At 53.2% G+C, this 23921-nt stretch overlaps 13 protein-coding genes across 13 annotated transcripts; 5 read left to right on the forward strand and 8 right to left on the reverse strand.

Moving 5' to 3' along the window:
* Window positions 1–285: 285 nt before the first annotated feature.
* EJ05DRAFT_506357 (uncharacterized protein) lies at window positions 286–1860 on the forward strand (the record flags this gene model as incomplete). The annotated part of the gene is made up of 3 exons (XM_033747811.1): window positions 286–501; window positions 584–1207; window positions 1258–1860. Exons 1-3 carry the CDS (start codon window positions 445–447, stop codon window positions 1858–1860), a joined length of 1284 nt encoding a protein of 427 aa, XP_033605108.1. The 5' UTR covers window positions 286–444.
* Window positions 1718–2804, reverse strand: EJ05DRAFT_8763 (uncharacterized protein). Its single transcript, XM_033750031.1, has one exon. The coding sequence runs from the start codon at window positions 2579–2581 to the stop codon at window positions 1877–1879; it is 705 nt and encodes a 234-aa protein (XP_033605109.1). The 5' UTR covers window positions 2582–2804; the 3' UTR covers window positions 1718–1876.
* On the forward strand, window positions 2804–3385 carry EJ05DRAFT_8528 (uncharacterized protein). The gene has a single exon (XM_033750013.1). It carries the CDS (start codon window positions 3027–3029, stop codon window positions 3318–3320), a length of 294 nt encoding a protein of 97 aa, XP_033605110.1. The 5' UTR covers window positions 2804–3026; the 3' UTR covers window positions 3321–3385.
* EJ05DRAFT_8527 (uncharacterized protein) lies at window positions 3386–3909 on the reverse strand. Its single transcript, XM_033750012.1, has one exon. The coding sequence runs from the start codon at window positions 3758–3760 to the stop codon at window positions 3452–3454; it is 309 nt and encodes a 102-aa protein (XP_033605111.1). The 5' UTR covers window positions 3761–3909; the 3' UTR covers window positions 3386–3451.
* Window positions 3910–8603, reverse strand: EJ05DRAFT_8703 (uncharacterized protein). The gene is made up of 6 exons (XM_033750027.1): window positions 8123–8603; window positions 7471–8066; window positions 7013–7411; window positions 6140–6957; window positions 4866–5968; window positions 3910–4816 (listed from the first exon to the last, which is right to left on the reverse strand). The coding sequence occupies exons 1-6, from the start codon at window positions 8173–8175 to the stop codon at window positions 4060–4062; spliced, it is 3726 nt and encodes a 1241-aa protein (XP_033605112.1). The 5' UTR covers window positions 8176–8603; the 3' UTR covers window positions 3910–4059.
* Window positions 8604–9346: 743 nt separating this feature from the next.
* Window positions 9347–10978, forward strand: EJ05DRAFT_432586 (uncharacterized protein; the record flags this gene model as incomplete). The annotated part of the gene is made up of 2 exons (XM_033741567.1): window positions 9347–9719; window positions 9783–10978. The coding sequence occupies 2 exons, from the start codon at window positions 9347–9349 to the stop codon at window positions 10976–10978; spliced, it is 1569 nt and encodes a 522-aa protein (XP_033605113.1).
* Window positions 10979–11476: 498 nt separating this feature from the next.
* On the forward strand, window positions 11477–13624 carry EJ05DRAFT_459422 (FAD/NAD(P)-binding domain-containing protein; the record flags this gene model as incomplete). The annotated part of the gene is made up of 4 exons (XM_033742576.1): window positions 11477–11709; window positions 11772–11841; window positions 11897–12177; window positions 12247–13624. The coding sequence occupies 4 exons, from the start codon at window positions 11477–11479 to the stop codon at window positions 13622–13624; spliced, it is 1962 nt and encodes a 653-aa protein (XP_033605114.1).
* Window positions 13625–13752: 128 nt separating this feature from the next.
* Window positions 13753–16441, reverse strand: EJ05DRAFT_8813 (acetoacetate-CoA ligase). The gene is made up of 3 exons (XM_033750035.1): window positions 15885–16441; window positions 14071–15818; window positions 13753–13992 (listed from the first exon to the last, which is right to left on the reverse strand). Exons 1-3 carry the CDS (start codon window positions 16155–16157, stop codon window positions 13881–13883), a joined length of 2133 nt encoding a protein of 710 aa, XP_033605115.1. The 5' UTR covers window positions 16158–16441; the 3' UTR covers window positions 13753–13880.
* A 380-nt stretch (window positions 16442–16821) lies between these two features.
* On the reverse strand, window positions 16822–17825 carry EJ05DRAFT_481575 (Metallo-hydrolase/oxidoreductase; the record flags this gene model as incomplete). The annotated part of the gene is made up of 6 exons (XM_033745083.1): window positions 16822–16932; window positions 16979–17116; window positions 17167–17258; window positions 17312–17562; window positions 17612–17677; window positions 17728–17825. The coding sequence occupies 6 exons, from the start codon at window positions 17823–17825 to the stop codon at window positions 16822–16824; spliced, it is 756 nt and encodes a 251-aa protein (XP_033605116.1).
* A 416-nt stretch (window positions 17826–18241) lies between these two features.
* On the reverse strand, window positions 18242–18570 carry EJ05DRAFT_471637 (uncharacterized protein). The gene is made up of 2 exons (XM_033743005.1): window positions 18323–18570; window positions 18242–18267 (listed from the first exon to the last, which is right to left on the reverse strand). The coding sequence occupies exons 1-2, from the start codon at window positions 18510–18512 to the stop codon at window positions 18251–18253; spliced, it is 207 nt and encodes a 68-aa protein (XP_033605117.1). The 5' UTR covers window positions 18513–18570; the 3' UTR covers window positions 18242–18250.
* A 494-nt stretch (window positions 18571–19064) lies between these two features.
* On the reverse strand, window positions 19065–19714 carry EJ05DRAFT_471638 (uncharacterized protein; the record flags this gene model as incomplete). The annotated part of the gene is made up of 1 exon (XM_033743006.1): window positions 19065–19714. A coding segment is annotated over exon 1 (398 nt), but the record flags the coding sequence as incomplete, so codon positions are not given.
* Window positions 19715–20242: 528 nt separating this feature from the next.
* On the forward strand, window positions 20243–21493 carry EJ05DRAFT_495537 (uncharacterized protein; the record flags this gene model as incomplete). The annotated part of the gene is made up of 2 exons (XM_033746262.1): window positions 20243–20311; window positions 20363–21493. 2 exons carry the CDS (start codon window positions 20243–20245, stop codon window positions 21491–21493), a joined length of 1200 nt encoding a protein of 399 aa, XP_033605119.1.
* A 495-nt stretch (window positions 21494–21988) lies between these two features.
* EJ05DRAFT_495538 (uncharacterized protein) lies at window positions 21989–23722 on the reverse strand (the record flags this gene model as incomplete). The annotated part of the gene is made up of 3 exons (XM_033746263.1): window positions 21989–22884; window positions 22949–23282; window positions 23384–23722. 3 exons carry the CDS (start codon window positions 23720–23722, stop codon window positions 21989–21991), a joined length of 1569 nt encoding a protein of 522 aa, XP_033605120.1.
* Window positions 23723–23921: the final 199 nt, after the last annotated feature.

A 23921-nucleotide genomic window follows, 5' to 3' on the forward strand; every position in this document is an offset into this window, starting at 1 on the left:
AAGCGCGGGCCGGATCGAGAGCGTTTGTGACGGTCAATCCACCAAAACAAAGCGCGCACGTGATGACTTCATGAAAGCTTGGCACTGAGTTTCCACGTCGCAACGCTTGGACCACTTGCGAGTTGCTTGACCCGAACACATTTCACCCCTTTTGGCGAATATCGGTCAATATGAGATTCTTCGTCAGTCATGTGGCTGAAAATGATGCATCCCGCAGCAATGATGGGCCAAGAATGTCAGCATACAGCTGTTCGAGGGCTGAGCGGACCCATGTTTGCCGATTCCTGCCTATCAAGCCACATGCTACACTTTTCATCGATCTCATCAATCAGCCAGCCAGCGAGCCAAGATCTCGTTTACTACAGGTTGTCTAGGCACTATAACTCTTTTTTTGAAGCACTAAGAAAGGCCATTATATATCCCAGCGCGTGTGACTGCTGAAAGATGCCTGGAGTACCCTCGAGCGATTCCTGCGACGCTTGTAGAAAGCAGAAGAAGAAGGTCAGCCAAATCCAGGTTTCCACATAATAGAGAGATCTGTCACATCCACGACTACCAGTTCTACTGACTCTGAAGGGTCCAGTGCGATAAAGCTAGGCCGGCTTGTTCGAGATGCACGAGGTTAGGCATTCCGTGTATAGGGGCCGGGGTACAACGCTACAAGTTTCTCACTGTCAATGGACAACGTGAACATGGTTTGACTCGCCTCGTCACGTTCGCTGCAAATCAGGAACCTCTTTCTATCCTCAGACCACCCCAAAATGCTACTACTAGTCTAGCCCAAGAACTCGTGCATCAGTTGGCTGTGGAAGATGTTCGTTTCAACCTCCCCTTGGTATACGGGCCCTTGATCATCGAACTGCCCCGACTGCTTGGACAAAATGATGTTCTTGATGCCTCTGTGGCAAGTTTAGTTGCGACAGTCGATGATATAGCCGCCAACAAACGCTCTCCGGCACGGTTCGGGCAGTACGGCATCGCCTTGGCCAAGCTCCGGATGTCGTTGCAAGATCCGGAAAAGGTATTCTCAAGTCTGACTCTTTGCGCTGTTTACATCGTATGGTGTTGTCAGGGATGGATCGGAGGCGACCAGAGCAACGCGGTTGGTCATGGCGCGGGGCTTGTGGCATTCATATCGAGGACGCAGCTGCGATTCTCCAAGGATCCGTTTGACCAGAACCTGCTTCGTACATTGCTGGCAGCAACTGTAAGGACTGGTAGACTCTCTACGGCTTATGAGCCCTGACCATTGTATAGATGTTTGAAGCGGCTTTCGATCCCAGCATCAGAATGGCTCCTTGGATGAAGGATATACTCACCGGTACGGGCACAGGTGCAAATGAACATACGGTCATCTCATTCCTGTTGAACCTACCCCGTCTGATGCAGTACGATCCCTCTCTTCTTCCAACCATAGAACAGTACTATACAGCCATCTTGAAAAAGGCCAAGACATCCATCGACATGACAGCTCTCTCACAAGCACAGCGTTTCACAGCCTTTTCAGGCCTGGCAATCTCCTCAGGAGTCGCCCTCGCGCTCAACGGGATCCTTCTAGTCTACACACCCAGCAACAAAGACCTCCTCAGCACCTCCCTAGACCTACACAACCAAACCCTAGACCTCGTAGCTCAATCCGACCAATATCTCCCCATGGCAGCAAGCTGGATCCCCATCGCCCTCGAATACGCCTGGGTCGCACAACCAGACCCAACCCGCCGCGCCGCCATCCAACAAGCCTGGGAAAAACACTGGACACCACACTCGCACGCACCCTTTGGCATATCCAGCAAATTCCTCCTCACATTCGACGCTCTACGCACCCAAGCCGCCCTCGCACACGCCCCAATCCAATACTAAATTTCAAAACCCCCTTTCATCCATCAACCACCCCCGCCAACGCCCCAAACACCTCCGCCATCGCCTTCACTTCTTCCTCATCGTCGTCAGCATCCTTTTCCGCCTTCCCCCCCTTCACCACCGCACAAACCCACGAGCACAACACCAAATCAAGCAGAAACTCATCGCCACACGCCCGTCCATACGCCCCCAGATCACACCCCTTCCTCCCTCCAAAAACCCCCGGCTTCCTCCCCCGCGCAAGCAGCGTCCCATCCGCATCCCTCAACTCCTCAACTCCACCACTCCCCGCCCGCCACTCCAACATCGTCCCGCCAGGCAGCTCGATATCCCGCCCATCCCGCAGCCCCTCCCACGACTGCCGTACTTTGACTTCGCGCCCGTGGATGTGTAGCGTCGTCGTCCCGGAGAGTAGGGAGTGCTTGGAAGTGCAGATTTCGCGGCGCTGTGCTTCCTGCGCGCTTGCCCCGGGCTCGGCCGCAGGCATGATGCGCGTGACGCTGTGTTTCGAGTATGCGAATAGTGCGAGGCGCTGCCCTGTGGCGTTGAGCGCGGCGATGTGTTTGCCGTCGGGGGCGAAGCGGAATGTTATCGGTGGTGCGGCAGCAGCACCAGCAGCAGCACTAGCAGAAGCACCACCACCACCACCGCCACTAGAGTCGTTCTTGCAATCATCATACAGCGGCGACATCGTAGCAGCAAGCAGGATATGAACACACATCTATGTCCCCCCTCGGCCTGATGGACAACGCAAGGAACAAGGAAAAACCAACCAAAAGAACAAGGTAGACAAGATGTCTGTGATGTGTGATGTGTGCTGGATGGTATACGATATAAATATAATACCACTGAGATATATCAGAAATCACAATATGCGCACGATACCGCACCACACAAGAACCCCCCAAAGAGGAGCGCAGCTGGGGCTTTATATATACACACATCCACCCACACACACACTCATCAATCCAACCAATTCCCGCGTACCGTCAGAAGATCCGCGTATCCCAATTCCATCAGCAGCAGCATCATCATCACTGTCCCTTCGTCGCTGTCGTTCGTCGCTGTTCTCTGCCAAGGGGGGGAGCATAAGGAGGTAACACACACCACGCTATGCCTATTCCGGTCCGATACACCGCCGTGCCCCCACTCGTCACGCATTACCCATGTCATGTTATGTCATGTCAAGTCCCGGTCGCGGTCTCACCTGGATCCGCCATTCCGTACATTATATCATCCCGCCGTGTGTGTGTGTGTTGGTGTGGTGTATGTATTGCAAAGCACTGACTAATTGCGCAACAAGTCTTGGCGGGCTGCGTCATTCTCAATCTCAACTTCAGTCTCAGTCTGCATCTGCGTCACTTTCGGCGTGTGTGTCAGCTCAGTTACAAAGCTTTGGAAATTCAATGTGGGGATTTGAAACAGAGAAAAGGAATATGAGAAATCGTGAGAAAGGATAGGCGGTACGGGGCGGCGCGGGAAGGGTAGCGTCCGGTTCTGGGGGAGGTTGGGCGGGGAGGTTTGAAGTCCCGGATTCCGTGGGTTTGTTGTGGCATGGAGATGGAGCGAGAGAGAAGATGAGAGGAAGCGGTCAAAGGGAGAGATTTGTCATTCTGGGATTTGGAAAGAATGCGAAAGGGGATGGCAGGTGGTTAGTATGAGATGGGGTGACTTGGAATGGGATAGGATAGGACGATACTGGAGGAGTGTACATATACACATCCATGACCATATACATACATATACACACACACCATCCCGACGCGAAACACATATACCAAACCCCTCGCGTCAAGTTAGAGAGGGGGAGATATACCAACGTAGAACCGAAGACTCGTCTGGCATCCGGAAAAGTTCCCGCTCTTCTCCTACTTACATCGCTGTGCTGAGATACAGACATACATATATATATGGTCTCGGTATGTGAGGTATAGGTTTAATCATCACCTCGTCGTCTTGTCTTCTCGTCTTTGGGTCGCGTTGGTGTTGTGTAACTTCCGCCTGTGTCGCGTTCTCGCGGCTCGTGCTACGCCTCCTCTTTCATCGTCTTGATAGTGAGCGCTTGGTTCGGCGCGACGGACGCTGTTCAACACGGTGAGGTCTTCCATCAAACCTCGCCGTCACATGCAGTCATCGATCTGCATCCTCACTGCATCGCCCATTCTCAAGTTCAGAAGTCCACCCCTGAAGCCGCCCTCTTCATCCTCCATCCTCGGCTGCCCCTTCAATCTCCCCAAGCACCCTTTCCAACTCCTTCCACCGCACCGGCTTAACCATATACCCATCCGCGCCGCTCGCATCCGCCTCACGCTGCACCTCTTCGCTTGCCAAGCCCGTAACCATGATGATATGGCATTTCGGCAGATCGCGCTGCTTCTCCAGCTGTCTGATCTGGCGAGTAGCGGCCAGGCCGTCCAGGACGGGCATACTGATGTCCATCAGGATGACGCGGCAGGCGGTGGGGTCGGCGCGGTAGAGGTCGACTGCGTTTTGGCCGTTGGTGGCGGTGATGTGAGGGGCGGACTTGCGCTTCATGACGGCGACGAGGAGGCGGAGGTTAATGGGGTTGTCATCGACTAGGAGGAAAGTTTGGGGCGGTGTGGAGCTGGGGGAGGTTGGAGAGGATGGGTTGAGAGTTGATGGGCTGTTGAAGGGGGTGGTTTTCGGTACGAATGGGCTGTCAGGGTTGGTGTTGATCTCTTTGTTAGCGGTGGTAGATGAAGCAGGTTCGAAGGTATGAGGAGGCAGAGGTCGAGTAGTGCTTTCCTCAGTGATGTTTGAGAGGTCGTTGTAGGGTTGGGCGTGTTCCATGGACTCGGGGAGCTTGGTTGGGATCGTATCAATGCGGATGACTGTCTGTACAGGGTTGAAAAAAGGACGACCTCCTTTACTCATCTCTTCATTTTGTCGTTTCAAACAAACGGACAAAGCTTTGCCCAGCCTGTATACACCGCAACTAGGACGCTTTAGTAAGATATCTCAGCAGCATATTATGGCTAGCTTACGGGAGGTTGACGTATTCAAGCACCACGGTGTCTCGGTGTTTCTCCCGCAGAGGATCCAGGGCCTCTTTTCTTGAGACGGACGATTGGCAGAACGCAATCAGGATCGGCTTCTGTTTGCTGCTGGGTACGGTAAGGAAGGTATGGTCGAGAAGGCGGTTGATATCTGTCTCCACAACCGACGATGATTCGATGGCAAGATAGACATCATGGATCCGATCGTGGCTTTCTGATTCCAGATGAAAATGCATACCATACCATTCAGTGCATGTCTGTCTGAGCGACGTTATCATAGCCGACAAGCTCTCCCTCGGGATTTTCGACTCCCCACTCATACTCCAGCCTCTGTCAAGCAGACACACAGTCTTCTCTTGCGTCCTACCAGAGACTATGGCATAGTCGTCAAGGCTCCCATTCCTGCCATCGGAGCCGATATCCTTGATTGCACACTGCAGCATACTGATTGATACCGTAACCTTCGTACCCACATCCTGCTTACTCTCAATAGCAATCCTTCCTTTGCATGAATCGACAATCTGTTTGACAATGCTGAGTCCCAAGCCTGTGCCGGATGAGAGATTGTCTTCCTGAGAAAATGGCATGAATATCCTGTGCCGCAGATATTCCTCGGACATGCCGCGGCCCGAATCGGTCACCGTCAAGACCAACTTCTTTTGTGTACTGTTACGAGCGGCCTTTGCTACGAGTCTGATCTTCACATAGCCTCTTTCGGTATACTTGAGCGAGTTTGCAAAGATATTCATAACAATTCTTCTCCATGCCCCGGCTGAGGTCAAAAAGGCGGCATCCACACTTTTGTCAATGTCCAGTATGACTGTAAGATCATCCAGCGCAAAGTTCTTGGGGTACTCGGCGCTCGTGTCGAGACCTCTTCCTGTCTTTTCCGAAGTCGAAGTCTGTGCAGATGATCTCTTCTGAGCCGCGAATCCGGACGACACAGCAGCCACTACCTCCTCTGTGATTAGGTCGAGACGTATGGCTCTCTCCGTAGAGGCAACCATTGAGCGGGAACCAGTCTCTGACGCGAGTCTGGCACCATGCTTCCGAAGATGCAGCGTACGGTTCACTTTCGTATAATCAAGGAGCTAACACTGTCAGTACGGCATTCTAACGAGACTGTATAGAACTCCAAAAAAATGAATGGAAATTGTACAGGAGAGACCACGAAATAGTCTTGTGGCGACTTGTTTAGACGCCTTCAGGGCAGAAGAGGAGGAGCCGTACGACATCCCTGAGAGAAAAAGAGAGAGACCTACATGATCCAATGTGTCAAGCAGAGTTTTGCCACAAGTTTCAATCGAATGCATCATGTCCACTTCGAAGGCTGATCTTGCACTCCCCTCAAGCAGATCTACACTGCCTAAGATCCCATGCAAAGGCGATCTGAGTTCATGGGATATCGAGCGGAGGACATCGGCCTTGATTCGATCTGATCTGAGAGCATTGACCCGTGCTACTTCAGTCATGATGGTGGAGGCCATCGCCTTGAGAAAGGTGAGATGCTCGCTAGTGATCAACAGTTGGTCTGCGCGTGTAGACCATATCAGCCCTCCTGCGTACCACCTCTCTTGATGGGCGTCCCAGATGGGAATGAAAGCCACACCACGAGCACCTGGCACTGCAGTCCCGACGATGGCGTCGCACGAGGCCGAGGATGCTTTTTTGCGCCTCTTCTTGGCTGCATTCGCTTCCATCATGTTTTCAGCTTCCTTGTCGGTGGCAGATGTATTTGGCCCCTCGCCGTCGCTGGAACCGGATGACGGCTTCCCATCTCTATCGAAATTGATGATCCTCCCGTGAGCATACCGGCGAAGCAAAGCTTGCAGATCTTTTTCGCGAAGTCGTGGAGGTAAATGCAAAGTTCGTTCGGTGCTTTCATCGGGCGTCTCAACAGGTGTCTGGGGCATCTCGTCCTCATGTTGCCTGGATTTTCGTAGTTCAGAGTATCCTAATATCTTACACATGGTGCTTCGATTTGAATCCCGGCTCTCGGAGTCCTCAGTCGACGAGTTCCCTTTGGAGTCTTCCTTATTCGACATGTCGGACGATGTTGAGTCGTCGGTCCGAAGAAGGCCTGCTGCTGCTTTAGTATGATGTCAAACACCCAAACAGGGCAGGTGTTTCGTTACCTCCGTGGGAATTGATGGAAGCATCGAAGAACATCACCCCATCCATGTCCATGCTCTCCCGGATGATGTTTGCCGCTCTCGAAAATGTACCTTGAATGTCAGAACCGCTAGCTTCACTTCCAGGCGCAGGCGTTGAAGCCATCGTGTTGGGAGTCGAGGCATCCTGTGCAGGAGTGAATGGCAAGTTATTTGACTTGTTTGAAGTGGACGAATGCTGAGGCGAACATTGACCGGGGTTACTCAATGATTGGTCATGATTGGGCTGCTTCTGGTAGGAGAAGTAGTCGTTTGAAGGCTGGGGACGAGATTGGCGGTATTGTGGAGTCACAGTATTCCCATAAGTATCTGACCGAGCGGCATTCAAGCCTGCGTAGCCACCAAGAAATTGACCGATACCAGCTGGGTTGAGTAGAAAGTGAGTATTCTAGACAGGAAATGTGTAGCGTGGGCGGACGTACTCATCATCTTGCCCATGCGACGATTCTCCTCTCGCGTCCGAGACAAGACCAGATGGTCCATGACGGTTTTGGCCATATCTCCAAGGTATTGAAGCTCAGAGTGGGACAGGGGATCGTGAGGCTTGTCATCCAGAACGGCATAAGCGCCAATGATGGCGCCTCTTGGGCTGACTAGCAAGACGTTGGCATAGAAGCGAATCCAGTCATTCAGACCTGGAAGAAAGGCCTGGCCTTGAAAGGTATTGGAGGCGTGGGTATCGGGGACGACGTTCATGTGACTTTCAAGTTTACCATTTCGCGATTGCGTGGCGGCCCTGTCTACGAGAAGACTGCATGGACCGGCATGTCTTGGTATCCTGGTCTGGCCGAGCCACAGCTCATCGCCAGTATCGTGGACGGCGTCATTCTGGGTAGACAAGGTCTTTGACGACTCAGCGATGACATACTGGTAGTTGCGGTCGAACAAGGAGATGTAGCATCGGGAAGCATTGAGACGCAGAGCGCCTAGCTGAGCAAAAGCATTAAGGGCCAGATCAGTGGAGGAAATGGGAATATGGTCCTGGTGATGGGCGCGAAAGTAGACGGGAGGCAGATATCTGGTGAGACGTTGGGTCAGTTCGAAGACAGAAAGCACGTGGCGGGAGGGAAAGACTTGAGGAGCTCGCGTTCAGTGGCTGACTCGGACAGCGCAGAGTGCGAGTGCATTTCTGCACCGTTCAGGCAGGGCGGACCGATGAGGAGAGTGAGTGAATAACAGTTGATATACTGCTCCCTCTCATCCCCAAGGACAGCGACGACAACGACGACAACGACCACGACGAGAACGAGGACAGTAATCACGGGAACAAACGAAGCCGTCCATCATCTACCAGGTAAAGACTGAATGGTGGCAACCTGCAAGAAGAGATTGCTGATTGGGCGGCAGTAGGCGACATTGTAGAGAAGAGTGGGAATGCACCAGCACCAGCCACACTGCAGGACGAGGCTAGTCGAGATCTAGAATCCGATCGTTTGTCTCCTAAGAATTGGTCATTTTTCTAGTTCGATCGACGAGAAAGCTGGTGCGGTGTGGAAGTGAATGATGGCAGAAGTGTATATTGATTGATTACTGAGACTGTAGATGTTTACTGTTGTTGTTGCATGAGGCCAGAAAAGGAGGGCCGTCCAAGGAAGGAACTCTTGAGGCTAGGGGTTGTCTAGAAGAGGATACATCAGTAAGCGCTGACTACTTTGAGTTTCAATTATTCAATACATGTAACCGTGTGTTAGGCATCAGAACAGCATGTCTTGAGCTATAACTAACCTCTTTTTTCAACATAATTACCTGATGTAATCAACTCGCACACCGTATCGATGCAGAAAGAGCAGACAAGCCGTACTTGCGGGGCCGCTAGGCGCTAGGAGCACGGGCGTAAATGGCGAATTGTCAAAATGCCATGTGTAATTGATCCATGTTGACTTCACTCTGGCTATTTCGAGAAATATCTGGTCAACACGCAGAGTGAACTATCTCAGACATCATCTGCTAAGTATTACTCGCTTTGTACTTACAAAGACAATCCGATGACGATATTCCTCCCTACAGCTTGGCCCGTACCCAGTCCTCCAGCACCTTGGCCCCCTCTCCCTTCTCCTTGATGCCAATCACCCTTTCGATTATCATGTCATCATGTGCAGCTCGACTGGTTACCATCACCGTAGTCTTGCCTTTGTATCCCTGTTCGAACTTGATCGCGAACGCCTTGATGGCGTCAATCAGAATCTCCCACTCGCCTCCCCAGAACAAGACCTGTCCCACCACCTTCTCCGCGCCACTCCACCACTCACTAGGAGCGCGCATCACCGCCGCTGGCTCGCTGCAGATCCCACCGAGACCATGCAGAACGACGAATACGCCGATTCCTCGCCAGGGGCAGACTCCCTCACTCCTTCGACGAAACGCAAACGAGCCTCCGCTGCCACCACATCCTCGTCGTCTCGTGGCGTTGCAAATCTCACGCCAGAGCAGTTGCAGCGGAAACGTGCCAACGACCGTGAGGCTCAACGCGCCATCCGCGAGAGAACAAAACAGCAGATTGATAGACTGAACGAAAGGATACGCGAGCTGGAATCGCAGCAGCCTTACAATGATCTCCAGGTGGTCGTACGCCAGAAAGAGGCCATACACGCCGAGAATGATGAGATCAAACGACGCCTCGCCTCTGTCATAGCCATCATTCAGCCATTGCTAGGGAACCAGAGTCTCCATGGTACGTCGTCACTAGCATGTGTGTTCGTTGGAGCAGTAACTAATCCATCCTTCAAACCTATAGATCTAGCAGCTGCCGCCGAAAGAAACTCACTACCTGCTGCTCAGGCACCTGTACCTCTTCCTCCTAACGGAACCGTCTCGAAACCGCCGTACGGCGAAGATGCCATTGTGAGGAACAATCCAGGTTCACAAGAGCATTCACTGGAACATGTGTTGGGTAATAACCCGCCACCACAAGTACAGAACAATGGTCAGTGGTCATCTACCGCGGCTATGAATGGTAGCGGCGAATCAAGAGGTTGGCAGCAGACGCTTCCACAACCAAGTGAACGCCCTCCTGCTCAGTATAGTCAGGACGAGAGACTGGGTGTCAAATTTCTACTGGAGAGCAACCAGCAAGCGAAGCTAGACATGGCCTCTGCCCCGACTCGAGGTACAACCACCACAGCTGCTGCTCAGGTTGTCGTCGCCGCAGACTACAATGGCAGACAACCACCCCCATACGCCATGCTCCCAAACATGCTAGAAGCGACGTGTCCCCTAGATGGCTTGATGCTTGACTTCATGGCCGAACGGCGTGGACTAGCAGCCAGAGGCACACCAATGAGGCTGCTAACCGGCCCGGCACAGCCAAACTTTGCTCCTCTTCTCTATCCGGACCGCGACATCGAGACACACCCACTGTCTAGAGTCTTCGCAGATATACTAAGAACATTTCCAGACATCTCCACCTTGCCGGAGCAAGTCGCCACGATCTACGTCATGTTCTCTGTCATGCGTTGGGAGTTGGATCCGACTCAAGAGAACTACGATCGTCTTCCCGACTGGATGACACCTAGGCCCAGTCAGCTCTTTACGCCGCACCCCTCGTGGATGGACCATCTGCCATGGCCCAAGCTACGCGACAAAATGGTATCTCAATCTCCCCACCAGCCCTTTGACACTTTCTTCATCCCTTTCACAACCACGATCTCTCTCAATTGGCCATACGATCCTCGCGAATGCCTCATTCCAGCACCGCCTAGCGCTCGAGAAAGCTTCTCGTCTAGCATCGTCTCTGGCGCATCGCCGTACTCGCCAGCAACTCAGTCCACACGATCACTCAACACCCCCATTCTCAAGTCGCCCGTCTCGGATGAGGTGTGGATCATCAGTCCCGCATTCGAGAATCATCTCATGAAACTAGGAAACTGGAGTCTGGGGCCTGCATTCGCCACGGCGCTGCCGCATCTAGCAGACTGCGTCAAGATCAAGTGATGGAAACATTATCAAGCATGTTCTTGAAAACATTTGTGTTTTAGCTACGGAGTCAAGGTCCCGGGAACGCAAGACTGGAGTCCTTCCTGCGGGGTTGCAGGACGCGCAGCCGTTCATTCGAGGCGTAATTGGGAGTGTATCGGAAGTGAGAGCGACTCCGGTTGTGCCCAACACCCTCAGGTTCCACGACAAGGCTGCAGATTGAAATACAATGGCAACAATGCCGAGTCAGCACTTATTCGTTACTGACAAAATTCGGCCCCCACTCATACTCCAGTGTCGATAGAAACCATACACTCAACGGCCGGGCACTGAAGTCATTTGTCGCGGCCCCTCAAAGCCATCACGCTTGTATCTAGTCTCGCAAGACAACAACACTAGCAACTAGTCTATACAGCTTATATAACTCCTTCTCCGCCCAGACAGTTGGGTCCCTCATCTTCCTTCAGTACCTGCCTATTAATGTAACATTCCAGCAAGACTATGAATAATAAGGACATGACCGCCCAGTACGAGAGCACCGATGTCTTGATCATTGGCGCCGGCCCCACGGGCCTTCTCCTCTCCAGTGAATTAGGATTAAGATGCAAAACCAGGAACATAGTGCTCGAGAAAGACACGTCGATATACAAGTACCCACGTGCATTTACGCTGGGGCAACATTCCGTTCGGCTGCTGCAAGGTCTTGGGCTGTACTCCAAAATATACAGCGAGATTGGATATTGTTCGTCGTCGTTCACAGGGACTCTCAGTAGATGCGAATGACACGCTAATGATATCTGCCAGGTAACAGTCTCATCTCCATGGTTGGTGGCACTGATTCGAGGTTCCAGAAAACCCCGTTCCTGGAGAGGGAACTGCAGGTGAGCAAGCTGTGTCAGTGAGAATGGCAACTGTCCAAAAGCTCATAGTGGATAGACTGGGCATTCGGCGCTGCATGCTAATCTGCACTTCAAGCAGCCTGTCATGGAGCGCATTCTGCATGACCTTATACATAAAGACGAGTACTCTGAGCTCCGCACAGGCTGCAACGTTACGTCGATCAGTGAAGATGACGACTGGGTGTACGTGGAATATGAGCATGCAGGCTTAAAGAAGAGAGTCAAGTCTCGATTTCTAGTCGGAGCCGACGGCAAGATCGGATATACTCGCAAGAAGTATCTGGAGCCAAAAGGCGTCATCATGGAAAGCACCCTACCGTAAGCCAACAACATCTCCACGACCATACTTCCATAGCCCTGACCCTGACCCTGACAAACCAAACACAGATGGACCATGCTCGCCGGCAGCGTCAACATCCTCGTCAAACGTCCCACCCCAGAATCCCACCCCGACTTCCCCCTATGGGCCATCGGCTACACCCCAGACCGCGTCCTAGACGCATTCATCCCCAACTCATTCATCTTCAAATGCAACCCCAACCGCCCCGTCGTAAGCTGCCGCCTCGGCCGCCCATCCGAAGACCCCATGCCCTGGCGCTTCGAAATCGCAACCCGAGACAACGAAGACGGCATGGCCGTCCTCGACCCCAACACCGTCATGCACTCCACCATCTACCCCTACCTCCGCCGCCCCGGCAGCGACTTCGGCGTACACGGCATGGTCGAGTATCCGCACGACTGCCTCGAGCTCGTAACCGTCAACCCATACCGCTACTCCGCCCGCACATGCAATCGCTGGTTCATCGGCCGCAGCATCCTCGCCGGCGACGCCGCACACGTCTTCCCCCCGTTCGCCGGCCTAGGCGTCGAATGCGGCCTCATGGACGCAAGCGGGCTCGCATGGCGCCTCGCCCATCTCCTAAACCAGCCCTCTTCCCCTTCGCCCCAGACCATCGCCGCAGTGCTCTCCTCCTGGGAACGCGAGCGCCGCACCCACGTCGTCCACGCCCTGTCCCTCACCCTGCGCAACGCAATCTGGATCGAGCAAAGCCACGTGAAGAGCACGCTGACGCAATGGCTCGTGTACATCCAGCGCCTCGTGCCCGCCTGGAAGGCCGGGATCGAGAATCCGAATGAGCGGCCTGTTGAGTATGCGTATGAGCCGGGCGTGAGCTTTGTGCCGATTGGGCTGAGCGGTATGAAGACGAGGTCGCAGGGCGCGTCGATGGTGTGTCCGCAGATCGGATGTGTGGTGTTGGGCGGTGGTGGTGCTGACGCTGGGGGTGAGGTCAGGCTGCTTGATGATATATTGTTTGATCGCGCAAAGACGGGCGTCTTACAGCTTCTCGTGCTCCTGCCCTCTGCACCACTACTCTCACAATTCATCTCGCAGATCGCAGACCTGATTCCTCGCATCGCATCACTCTCCGATAACACCGTCCTCGGCTCCGAAGCTGTCCTCCTTCTTTTCCCCTCCCCTCACACTCATTCCACCACCTATCCCAGTCTCATCTCCCTCCTCCCCACTAACCTAAAAGATACAACCCTCCTCCGCCCCGCATCCCTCGCCGAATACGCCGCCAGCGCCCTGCTTGCGGATCGTCCGTACCCAGCTATGTATAATGAGGGGCGGATTCATGAGGAGTTTCCCGGTGCGAGGTACGTGCTTGTTAGGTTGGATCGGGTTGTGTTTGCGGCTTGTGGGGATGAGGGGGCGTTGGAGGGGGTTTTGAGGGGGGTTGGGGGCGTGCTTGGGGGTGCTTGAGGGAGGGTTGCTGAGGGGGAGCGGGGGTGAGGGGGGTAGTGAGTGAGGAGTCGTGTTTTTATATTGTATATACTATCCGTGCTGTATCATGTCTCGCGCGCTGTTTGGGCTTGATGTATCCCCTCGCCTCACCGGCATCGATGCCGCAACACCTGACTCTTGTATGATATATCCTATCCTATCGTGCAAACTAAAAGGCGTTCAATCTTTATCTTGAAGTCCCTCTCATCACAGAACAGACAGACAGACAGATCACTCAGTGCGTGCGCGCCCACTCGCGATACCAGTCCAAACACTCCGGATTCGCCACGCTCGCCGACGTCTTGACATTCATTCCGCACAGGATCTGCTTTACCGCGCCTTCGACTCTGGTGATGGGATTGTCAGCACACAATATCTCGTCCCAAAACGCAATCGAACCAAAAAAGAAAAGGAGCAGAACTCACTTCTTCCCATTCGTCGTAACCGGAATATCCACACACACATCCACCACACCAGGCACATGCCGCGCACTCAACTCCCGCCTCACCACCCGCCTCACCCGCTCCGCCAACCCCTCCCCAAACACCCTCCCCTCCACCATCTTCACAAACAGCACGACCGTCTCATCACTCTCCCCAGGCCTCCGCCTCCCGACACACAGCCCATCCGCAACCCCGCCGTCCACGTCATCATTCCCGAAATGCGCCAGCAGCACATTATATATCTCCGCGCTACCGAACCGCACACCCTGCGGCTTCAGCACGCCGTCGCTGCGGCCCAGCATGACGAGGCCGCGCGTGCGCGGGTTGAAGCGGACAAAGTCGCCGTGGTGCCACACGCCGGGGAACAGGTCGAAGTAGCTGGCGCGGTACTTTGCGGCTGGGGGGTCGTCGTCGGCGAAGAAGGAGACGGGTTGGCAGGGGAAGGGGCGGGTGCAGACGAGGTCGCCTGGGGCGCCGGAGAGGGTGATGTCGGTGGCTGTGTGGTCGAAGGCGCGGATGCGCATGCCGAGGCCGGGGGCTTGGATTTCGCCGGCGAAGACGGGGACGAGCGGGCAGGGGGCGCCGAAGAGGGAGATGATGTCTGTGCCGCCGGTGATGCTGGATAGGGTGAGGGTGGGGGGGAAGGCGGTGTAGACCCATTTGAAGGTGCTGGGGGCGAGGGGGGAGCCGGTGCTGTAGATTGCTTGGAGGGAGGAGAGGGGGAGGGTTTTGTGGGGGAAGAGGGCTTTTTGCTCGAGGACGCTGAGGTATTTTGCTGAGGTGCCGAAGTGGGTTATTGAGAGTTCGTCGATGAGGCGCGGCATGGCGAGGTCGTCGGCGATGCTGTGGCCTGGGAGGTCTGGGGAGCGGGAGCGGAATGGGGAGCCGTCGTAGAGGACGAGGATGGCGCCGGCGGCGAGGCCGGAGACGAGCCAGTGCCACATCATCCAGGTGCAGGTTGTGAAGTAGAAGAAGCGGGAGCCGGGGACGATGGAGGAGTGGATGATGTGCTCCTTTTTGTGCTGGACGAGGGTGCCGATGGCACCGTGGACGATACATTTCGGAGCGCCTGTGGTGCCGGAGGAGTACAGGATGTAGACTGGGTGATCAGGGGGTAATTGGGTGAACTTGAGGTTCCAGACCGGGGGCCCGATTCTGAGGAATGAGTCGTACGTGCAGGCCGAGCCCAGATTGTCGGCAAGCTTGATGTCTCTCAGTTCTGTCATATCATTGCCGGATATGGTTTCGAAGACTACGGCCGCTTCCAGGGTGGGAAGTCCGGACACGATTTCGGCGAGCTTGGGGATGACCGGGTGTGATTTGCCATTGTAGTAGGAAGCGTTATCCGAGAACAGAACTTTCGGTTCGATCTGCTTCATCCGGTCGAGCACGGCAGTCACACCCGTATCAGGAGATACTGCTGTCCATATGCCACCCAGCGCCGTCGTCGCCAGCATCGCCACAAGCGCATTTGTGTGGTTTGCTACATAGCCCGCAACTCTGTCTCCTGGCTCTAGTCCCAATGCCGCGAGACTTGCCTGGAGCTTTGCGACGCGCTGTCTCAACTCGGCCCATGACACAGTCTCTCTGTCAGTCTCCGTCGCCGCCAGTATAGCAGGCGCAGTTTCATCAACCTCACAGAGGGGAAACAGCAAGTTTTCGGCGAAATTGAGGGACGCGCCGGAGAAGAAGGCTGGACGGGGGAACATGGGGGCTTGCGCATCTACAACCTATGGACATGTCAATCACACATACACACTTGCGCATGCACAGAAGAGAAATCAATTGGTAGGTACCTGATCATACTGTTTGGATGCTCGGATCCCGACCCATTGCCAGACCTCGCCCCAGAATTCCGCAATGTTGTCCACGCTCCAGTCATACAGCTCTTTATAGTCTTTCAACTCCATTTTGTACTTTCTGTTCAATTCCAATAGGAATCTCCACATATTCGTGCTCTTTGGATCCGCATGTTGCCAGAGAAGCTCTCCTTGCTCCGCAGTGTCTGCAGTGTCCGCAGAAGTGCCATTGCCGTCTTCACGAGTATCAATCGGGGTTTCCGGGGCCATGATAGCGCTTGAGGGAGTAATATCTATCTATCGAGGTCGTACATGGACAGACAGGGGCTGTAGAGCAGCAGTACTACGCGTGTGTCGGGGATATCTGCAAGCACCCTTGGGAAGATCATCATAAACGGTGCCAAGACTGCTACGGACTCGGACGAGGGGCACACGCATGAGGAAGACGTTTGATGCCCCGCAGAGCTAAACTCGATTGCTCAACCCATTCTGAACGATGCGATTGGGCCGAAGCAAGCCGAAGATGACTATGTGAAGACGAGACAAGTGTAAAGGTGTGAAGAAGCGAGTAAACCGAGGTTCTAGCGTCGTTTTAGCGGACCAGGGTAATAAAGGGGCACAGTCTACATACAGTTCACATGCGCTGGACTTGTAGAGTTTGGTGTCAGAGTGTTATGATGTGAATAAAGTTGTCCATGGTCGACTTTCACTTATGCCTTTGCTTCTCGTTACAAGGTATGGTGGAACAAGACACGTTGTCAAAGTTCTGACTCCTTTTATCAACACCCCTGAGCTAGATTCTGTCAACACCACCCATCCACACCTCTCTAAACACCTCAAATGCTGCACGCTTTCTTGTCACATCATCTCTCATCAGTCATCACCCACCTATCCACACCACCCACCACATTGTACATTCTCAAGAGTGATAGCACTACGCATTATCCTTAGCAGACCGCAGCTTCGCCAAAACAGCGACAGGCTCTGTCTCGCCTGTGTACTTCTGGATAGCAGGGTCGGCCACGCGCATGAACACATTGAATTTCTGGCTCATGTCAGTAGGTGCTTCGTGAAGTTGACACTGTACACACCTTCTCGTCGCCAATTGTCGATTTTCCCTGAGTCTCTTCATTCGATGTTGCAAAGTCGTCGAGACGCTTGATTTCGGGGTCTTCAGGTAGAACGCTTTTGGCGAACTTGACGTTGCCTTTGGTGTATTCGTGTCCAGGCTGTATCGCATCAGTACGACAATCACGGACACAACATTAGAGCAACGTACAAAAACCTTGGTGTCGTCTGGCAATGCAGCGAGCACCTCGTTGAGTGCCTTGTGCATCTCTTTCGGTGTCCCCTCGAACAGTCTTCCGCATCCTGCATCTCAGTCAGTATTGTCTTAGAAATCGTTCTCCTGGCATTGTCTTGACCTCCAATGAAGAGTGTGTCTCCGGTGAACACCACCCTGTCGTCCCCGTCCTCCATGTAAAAGCAGATACTGTCTTGCGTATGGCAGGGCGTGTGCAAAGCCGTGACCTTGATCCCCTTTCCGATTGTGAAAGTTGAATTGTGCGCAGGGACGTTCTCGACCGATTCACAGTCTTTGCCACCGATTATACTGAGGTTGAGTGAAGAAAGGGAGGAGCGCATCGTATTGTTGCCGCCAGCATGGTCATGATGACTATTGTTACTGGTCAGTAAGGACGGTCAAGCCCAGGCATGGCACGCACTGGTGGGTGTTGATGATCGTCTTGAGATTGATCTTCTCGAGCTGGGGCTTGAGGGCTGCAAGGACTCTATAGGACGTCAGTACTGCTACGACTTCTTCAGCCAGGACCATACATACTCTGGTGGGTTTGCCGGGTCGATGATGACGGACTCCGAGTACGAGTCGTCGGAAACAAGGTAAGCGTAGTTGTTCCCCTTACCCTTCCCTTGAGCCATGTCAGTACTAATGTATTGCTGGCATCAGACCGAGTTCGTACACATGGGAATTGACTGGATATGCATCTTGCGAGACCGTGGCGACTAGAGCATCCATGTTAGCTTCATGGCTGATAGCTGCAAAGTCGTACATGCCCTGACTGTTGGTGACTGGATAGTTTGAATTGATGCTTTTCGTATGGTTCGCGTGAGTGAATTCATGGAATGCGTGTTGTTGTAAAGGAGTGGTAGATGACGACTGCTGAGCTGAGTTTGATATGTCGGGAGAGCTCTCAGTGCAAGGTTAGTGACGTCCTTAGACACGGCCTTAAGGACACGGAGCTAAGCTCTTCTTATCGATAAGTACCGAGTACACAGTAGCTAAATCATTTACTCTTTCAAGCTTCTTCTTCGTCTTCCTTCTTCTCCTTCAAACTCTCACTTATTCACCCTCCTATCCCCGCTATCAATGCAGTGATTAGAGATCATTACTCGTCGCTGACTACCAGATATCGTACATTTACCGCTCGGCAAGGCTTCTTCCATCGTCTTGAAGCTATGCCCAATCTCCCATCGAGGCTGACTGCCGCCACTCTGACCTCTCCTTTCCTCTCGTACGCAATGATTGCTGCGAGGTTGAAGAGCGATACTTGGTTTCCGAAGTGATAATGTAGTTTCAGAATGGCTATACATAGCACCATCATTCATGATGCTATCATTTCATCTCCTTGGCTTTGGCTCTCTTTAATTCTCATCTCCTCCCCCGGACAGTGTCTAGCCCCTCGCAGCAATATCTCAGGAATTGGTTTGTGCCTCTCTGATCATCTCTCTGAACAGTAAAAGCTCCTCGTCCAACACCCTCTGGCGCCGCAGTGGTCTGAGAGAATCGAGCCACCAGTGTGGAGATATCAGCGCGCTACTGAAATCAACAAGTTTTCCATCCAGGTAATTCCTCGCGTACAGGTCTACTGGGTATATTCCCAATTTCCTCAGTCCGTGTAGATCTCGCTCCATTTCTTCTGCGTTAACGATGGCTTCCTTGGACTCTACGAGCTCTTTCACCAAAGCTCGGAACGGTGGCTTCTCCCGCCAGCTCTTTTCTTCATCTTCTTCTGGCCAGTCCCAGTCTCGAATCCCGAATTGCTCGCTGAAGATTTCCCCATACTGCTCTGCCGAGAGATAAAGATAGCCGTAGCAGGGTACAGCTAGTCGGTGTGGATGTTCCCGATGTCGCCGCCTCTCGTCTCTTGTTCGTTGTTTTTGCTGCTGTTGCTCATGGATTTGCAGCTTTCCGTATGCTCTACACTCTGCATAAAATGGATCGGAGTGATAGGTGATTATCTCATCGCTTGCCTTGACCTTATCGGTAGGAAATACCGAGGAGCGTTCTTGCTCGACACTGAAGAACTTGAACTAGACCCATATTAGGCTTGAACGACAAAGCCGTGGTTAACTATGCGCATATTTACTTACGACCTTTAGTGCATACTTCTTCTTACCTATGCGAACCTTGAAGACATAGCTGTGACCTCCTTCGGCTCCTTCAGATCCGTCCAAGCGCGGCGACGAACTAAGAAGCTTTAGGAAGTGGATATTACCCTTATGTCTCTTGAATGGCAACAGCTTTGGTCCTTCGCAAGGTGGCAATGGCCTTCTAGGACTATATGCGAGCTGGAAGCGCGCCAGCGACATGTCGTAGCGAAGTTTGAGGTCTTCTCGCTCTGAAGATCCGGAACAAAAGCTGACCTTGTTAAGTTGCACAAAGCAAGGCAGGCATTCCTGCCACAGAGCTGAAGTTGGCGTACCCTTGTACAGGTAAGACAAAGAGAGCAAATTACGAAATTCGGCCATTTCTGTCACATCGCGCTAATCATGCAGCCCATTCTCAAAGCTGACGGTTTGTTTATTGATCGGGGCAGCTTCACTGATAGGTAGCCGATAATGAGGCAGCGCCATCAGGGAGGGATCATCGTGTGACAACAAGTGTCGTTTTGCTTAAAGCCAGTAGATTGGTTCTTCTAGACAGCCTTCGATCCGTGCCGTCGGGTGCGGGGGTCACCCTCGCGAACGAACCGCTGATGGATCTATTCATCGATACTGCTACACAAGATAAGGGATGAGATGGCCACTTAAATAACACCGGAGCAAGCAAACACTCGCATACCTATCACATGAATTTGCCCGACACCCATACACCCCCTGAGATTATATGGCTTGGCTTGTCTTCGTCGAGGATAGCTGGCAGCAACTCCTCTTTTGCGCATCTACAACCTCCAATGGATGATCGCGGCAGATATCTTGCTGATGGTTCATGCAGAAGGCACTTGTTTGCCTGAAAAGCCCTGTCATTGAGTCTTAGATGTCTTTCTATATCAATGTATGCCGGTGGACCATGTCTGCCCTGGCACTATAGACATAGTTGACAGCCTTACCGCAACATGGGCCAAGTACGCACACTCCACGAATACCTGATTCAGGAGAATCCTGCAATTACTAGACATGCTATCGTGAGTAAATTTGTGGATCTTGAATCAGTCCATACTAACACTAGAGATCAGCTGAGACCAACCAAGCCTCGAGACAAGAGACTTTCCATCTCCGGTACGAGCAAACATAGTACCCCCAAAGGCACTAAGAAATCCGGTAGCAAGCCGGCGAGATATCCGAAGCCGTTGATCATCAGGGACTGGAAAACACTTGAACCAGAGCCACTCTTGGATGTGCTCCAGAAGACTCTATCTCAACGAAAATCGAGTTTACGTGACCCACCTTTCCTGCATAGGCCACTACTCCAAATCAGCAACGAAAACTCTCTGGAGTCAGTCTTGATTCAATCCAATCAATTTATTATACTAGAAGCTCTAGAGAATACTCCCCGCCAAGTCGTACCTCCGATGAGACTAGTCCGAGGAGGGCAAGCATACCTGCGAGACCGGACAGAACCAAAATTTCTCCCTGATTGGGCTAGTATATGTGGCGAAGAGAATGATATCAACATACTCCCAGGCGAGACCAAAACTGGGTGGAGCTGGGACAGCACTGTAGTCTCCGATATCACCGACGAGGCCACAGGGGAAGTCACTTGCACTACGAGCGACGCGCGTCTTTCGCCCATCGCCCAAGTTCTGTGGTATTGCATTCTTGGAAGGGCGCGCTACGGATATATCATCACGAATTTGGAGCTGGTAGCTCTGCGCATTGGCAGCTATGAGCCGAACAGTCCTGGGGCCCGCATGAGCGACGTCATCGGCAACGTCACAGACGCAGCCATCGTCGAGTACAAAGCCATCGAGTGGTCGCGATACGGCAAGAAGGACGAGTTCACGATCAATCTTCTGCTCTGGATCCTGCATCTCCTGGCCGTGTACCGAGGCAAACTAGACAACGCCTCCCTCGAGGATATCGTCGAGGCCGAGATCCTGAGGCCGGTCGCGAATGGCATGGTCTACATTGTCCGTGATATGGAACCGGAGTCTGAGAGCGACACGGATGCAGAGGACACTCATGAACAGGATGTGGGTTTGGAGATCAGTCGTGACGGAGACACCGAATCAGATCGGCCGGTGGTATCACCGCCGCCCTCCTTCCGTATTCCGGAATCGCGTTCGCACCGCGAAGATTCTGCTCTACCTACCACTCCGCAGAAGAGAAAGCGTGAGGGCAGACCCTTGCGTCCTCGTAAGAAGTAAGAAATACTAGACACATAGGGGTGAGGCCAGAGTGACTGCTGGACCACGCACGATATCAGGTGTTGGGTTGGGTAGTTTAGTGGTAGAATCGAGCATGTTGGGATGGAGTTCGTGGTGTTTTTGTTTCCAACGTCGACGTTTCTTTTCGAAATAGCATAGAATGCGCTCTAGCAACCTCGTCCGAGCATACTCCAAAGTCCTCATCCACACACTTCTATGCACCCACTTCCGATCCCACAACTCCTAAAATAGATGTGTGGCGAGGGGGTGGTAGACAGGTTCGTAGATCGGTTTGAGGCCTTGGATATAGGGGATGTGGTTTGTCGCGCGAGGGCGAGTAAAGAGTAAAGGCTTCAAGCATATTTCTGTATCGTACAAAGTTCAACCTAACACACTTCTCAGTATCTCACGTAGATATAATCTCACTCACACAACCTACCATCGACCCGTCTGACCCGCCCATCCATCTCCTCACAAAACACCCCATCCCCCAAATCAAGCCCTAACCCCCCAAACAAGCAACCTCCCTACCCCCTCCCCCTCTCCATATCCATCCCCACGTCCATACCCACCACCACCACCACCACCACCACCACCCCCAACCCACCCAAAACAAAGCGTAACCCGCACCCCCGCCATCCTCTCCTCCAAATACCTCAACACCTCCACCTCACACCCAACCAACTCCCCCACCGACCGCCCAAACAACTGCCCCCACGCCTCCTCCGAAAACACAGCCTTCCCACCCCGCAAACACCCTGTCTCATCAACCACCTCGCCCAGCACATCCGGATTCAGCGCCAGCGCAACACCCTGCCCACCGTCATCATCATCATTATCCTCCTCACACCGCGAACAAGCCGCCACAACCGCAGAAGCATACACCCCGACCCCACACCGCGGACAAGCAGCACACATAAGCATGCACCGCCTCCTGAGCCGCACAAGACAGACACGCGAGATAAGCACGCTGACATAGCCAGACAGTGTATCAGCGGGGTTCGCACGAGCCGCGGCGTCGATGTCAGCGAGGGTATAGCGGATTCTGAGGGCCGAGGATGCGGCGGCGTGGATGTTGAAGATGTGCTGGGGTGGGAAGGGAGGGTTGATGTGGGATTGGATGGCGCGGTGGAGGGCGTAGGTGCGGAGGTGGGTTGTTGCTGGGATTGCAGGGTTTATGTCGAGGGTTGAGGTTTGGGAGAGGGTTAGGGAGGGGGTGGAGTTGGGGGAGAGGTGGAGGGATGGGGATGTGAGGAGGAGGATTGTGTGGGAGGGGTGGAAGAGGGGGGTTGAGGAGGGGGCGTGGGCGAAGAGGGTGAGGGTGCAGGAGGTTGTGGTGTCGAAGATTGTGAGGGGGGTGAGGGTTGTTGTGGTGTTTTGTTTGTTTGTGACTGTTTTGAGGGTGGGAGTGTTAGTATGGGTTGTGCTGAGGGGGGATACTGGGGGAATGGTTACTAGTCTTCTTTGCGCCTATGCTCTCTACGCATACGAGGACTCTTCCCTCCTCGACTTCGTGGCCGCCGTCCAGGTAGGACCTCAGCGTCATGAGCTTCGACAGATGCTGTCCCTCGATGTAGCCTTTTGGAATTTTGCAGAGCCGTCCGTCGTCACTGCGGACATGCACCATGATGTGACACAATCGTTCTCTCTCAGGAAACACGCTTGCAAAGAGCGGTGCGTTGCTCGGGGCAAGACTGGCATGATCACCGTTGGAGATGTGCTGTGTCCACACACTGACAAGCTGTCCGAGACGAAGCGTATACACAGTCTTTGCATACCATAAGCGGACCTGCGAGCGATGTGAGTAGTAGGCCACAAACTAGAAGCCCAGTGTGGAACATCGCCATCGCTGGTGTATTCAGCCTGTAGCTGAGCACACGACACACATACCGTGACAGTGCCGGTATCGTCCCTCAGCACCATCTTCAAGCACCCTTTGGCCGCCTTGGGCTTCTTACTCGGCGTGACCAGATCGAATACGTTCACTATCCTGCCCATGAACGTCACACATCTCGGACCAGGCACAAGGTCGGCAATGTCAGTCTCTTCGTAGTCGCGAGTCGGTGTCCAATTGGTGTTTACTGGTGGGTTGATCACGCTGTTAACGTCTTCTGCTGAGAAGCCATCGCCAGTCAGGTCTTTTCCTAGCTCCGAGCTCGAGCCGCTCCGCGATATTGATGCAAACGTGGGCTGGAAGAAGGACTGTACGGAAGGAAAGGTAGAAGACATTATTGCGTGAGGTGACTTTCCATGAGCGTACATAAGAAGGTTGAGAAAGAGAGAGAAGAGTCAGGACGTAGAGGTGAGGCCGGTGACGGAATTTAGTCAGCTCCTTATTCCCGTTTCCTACCATATGAATCTGAAATTCTCACAAATACGCAAAGAAACATTACTACATGAATGACCTACCTTCTTAATGAAAATAATG

The sequence above is a fragment of the Pseudovirgaria hyperparasitica genome (assembly GCF_010093815.1).
Source record: "Pseudovirgaria hyperparasitica strain CBS 121739 unplaced genomic scaffold EJ05scaffold_1, whole genome shotgun sequence".
In the NCBI taxonomy this organism is placed as follows: domain Eukaryota; kingdom Fungi; phylum Ascomycota; class Dothideomycetes; order Acrospermales; family Acrospermaceae; genus Pseudovirgaria; species Pseudovirgaria hyperparasitica.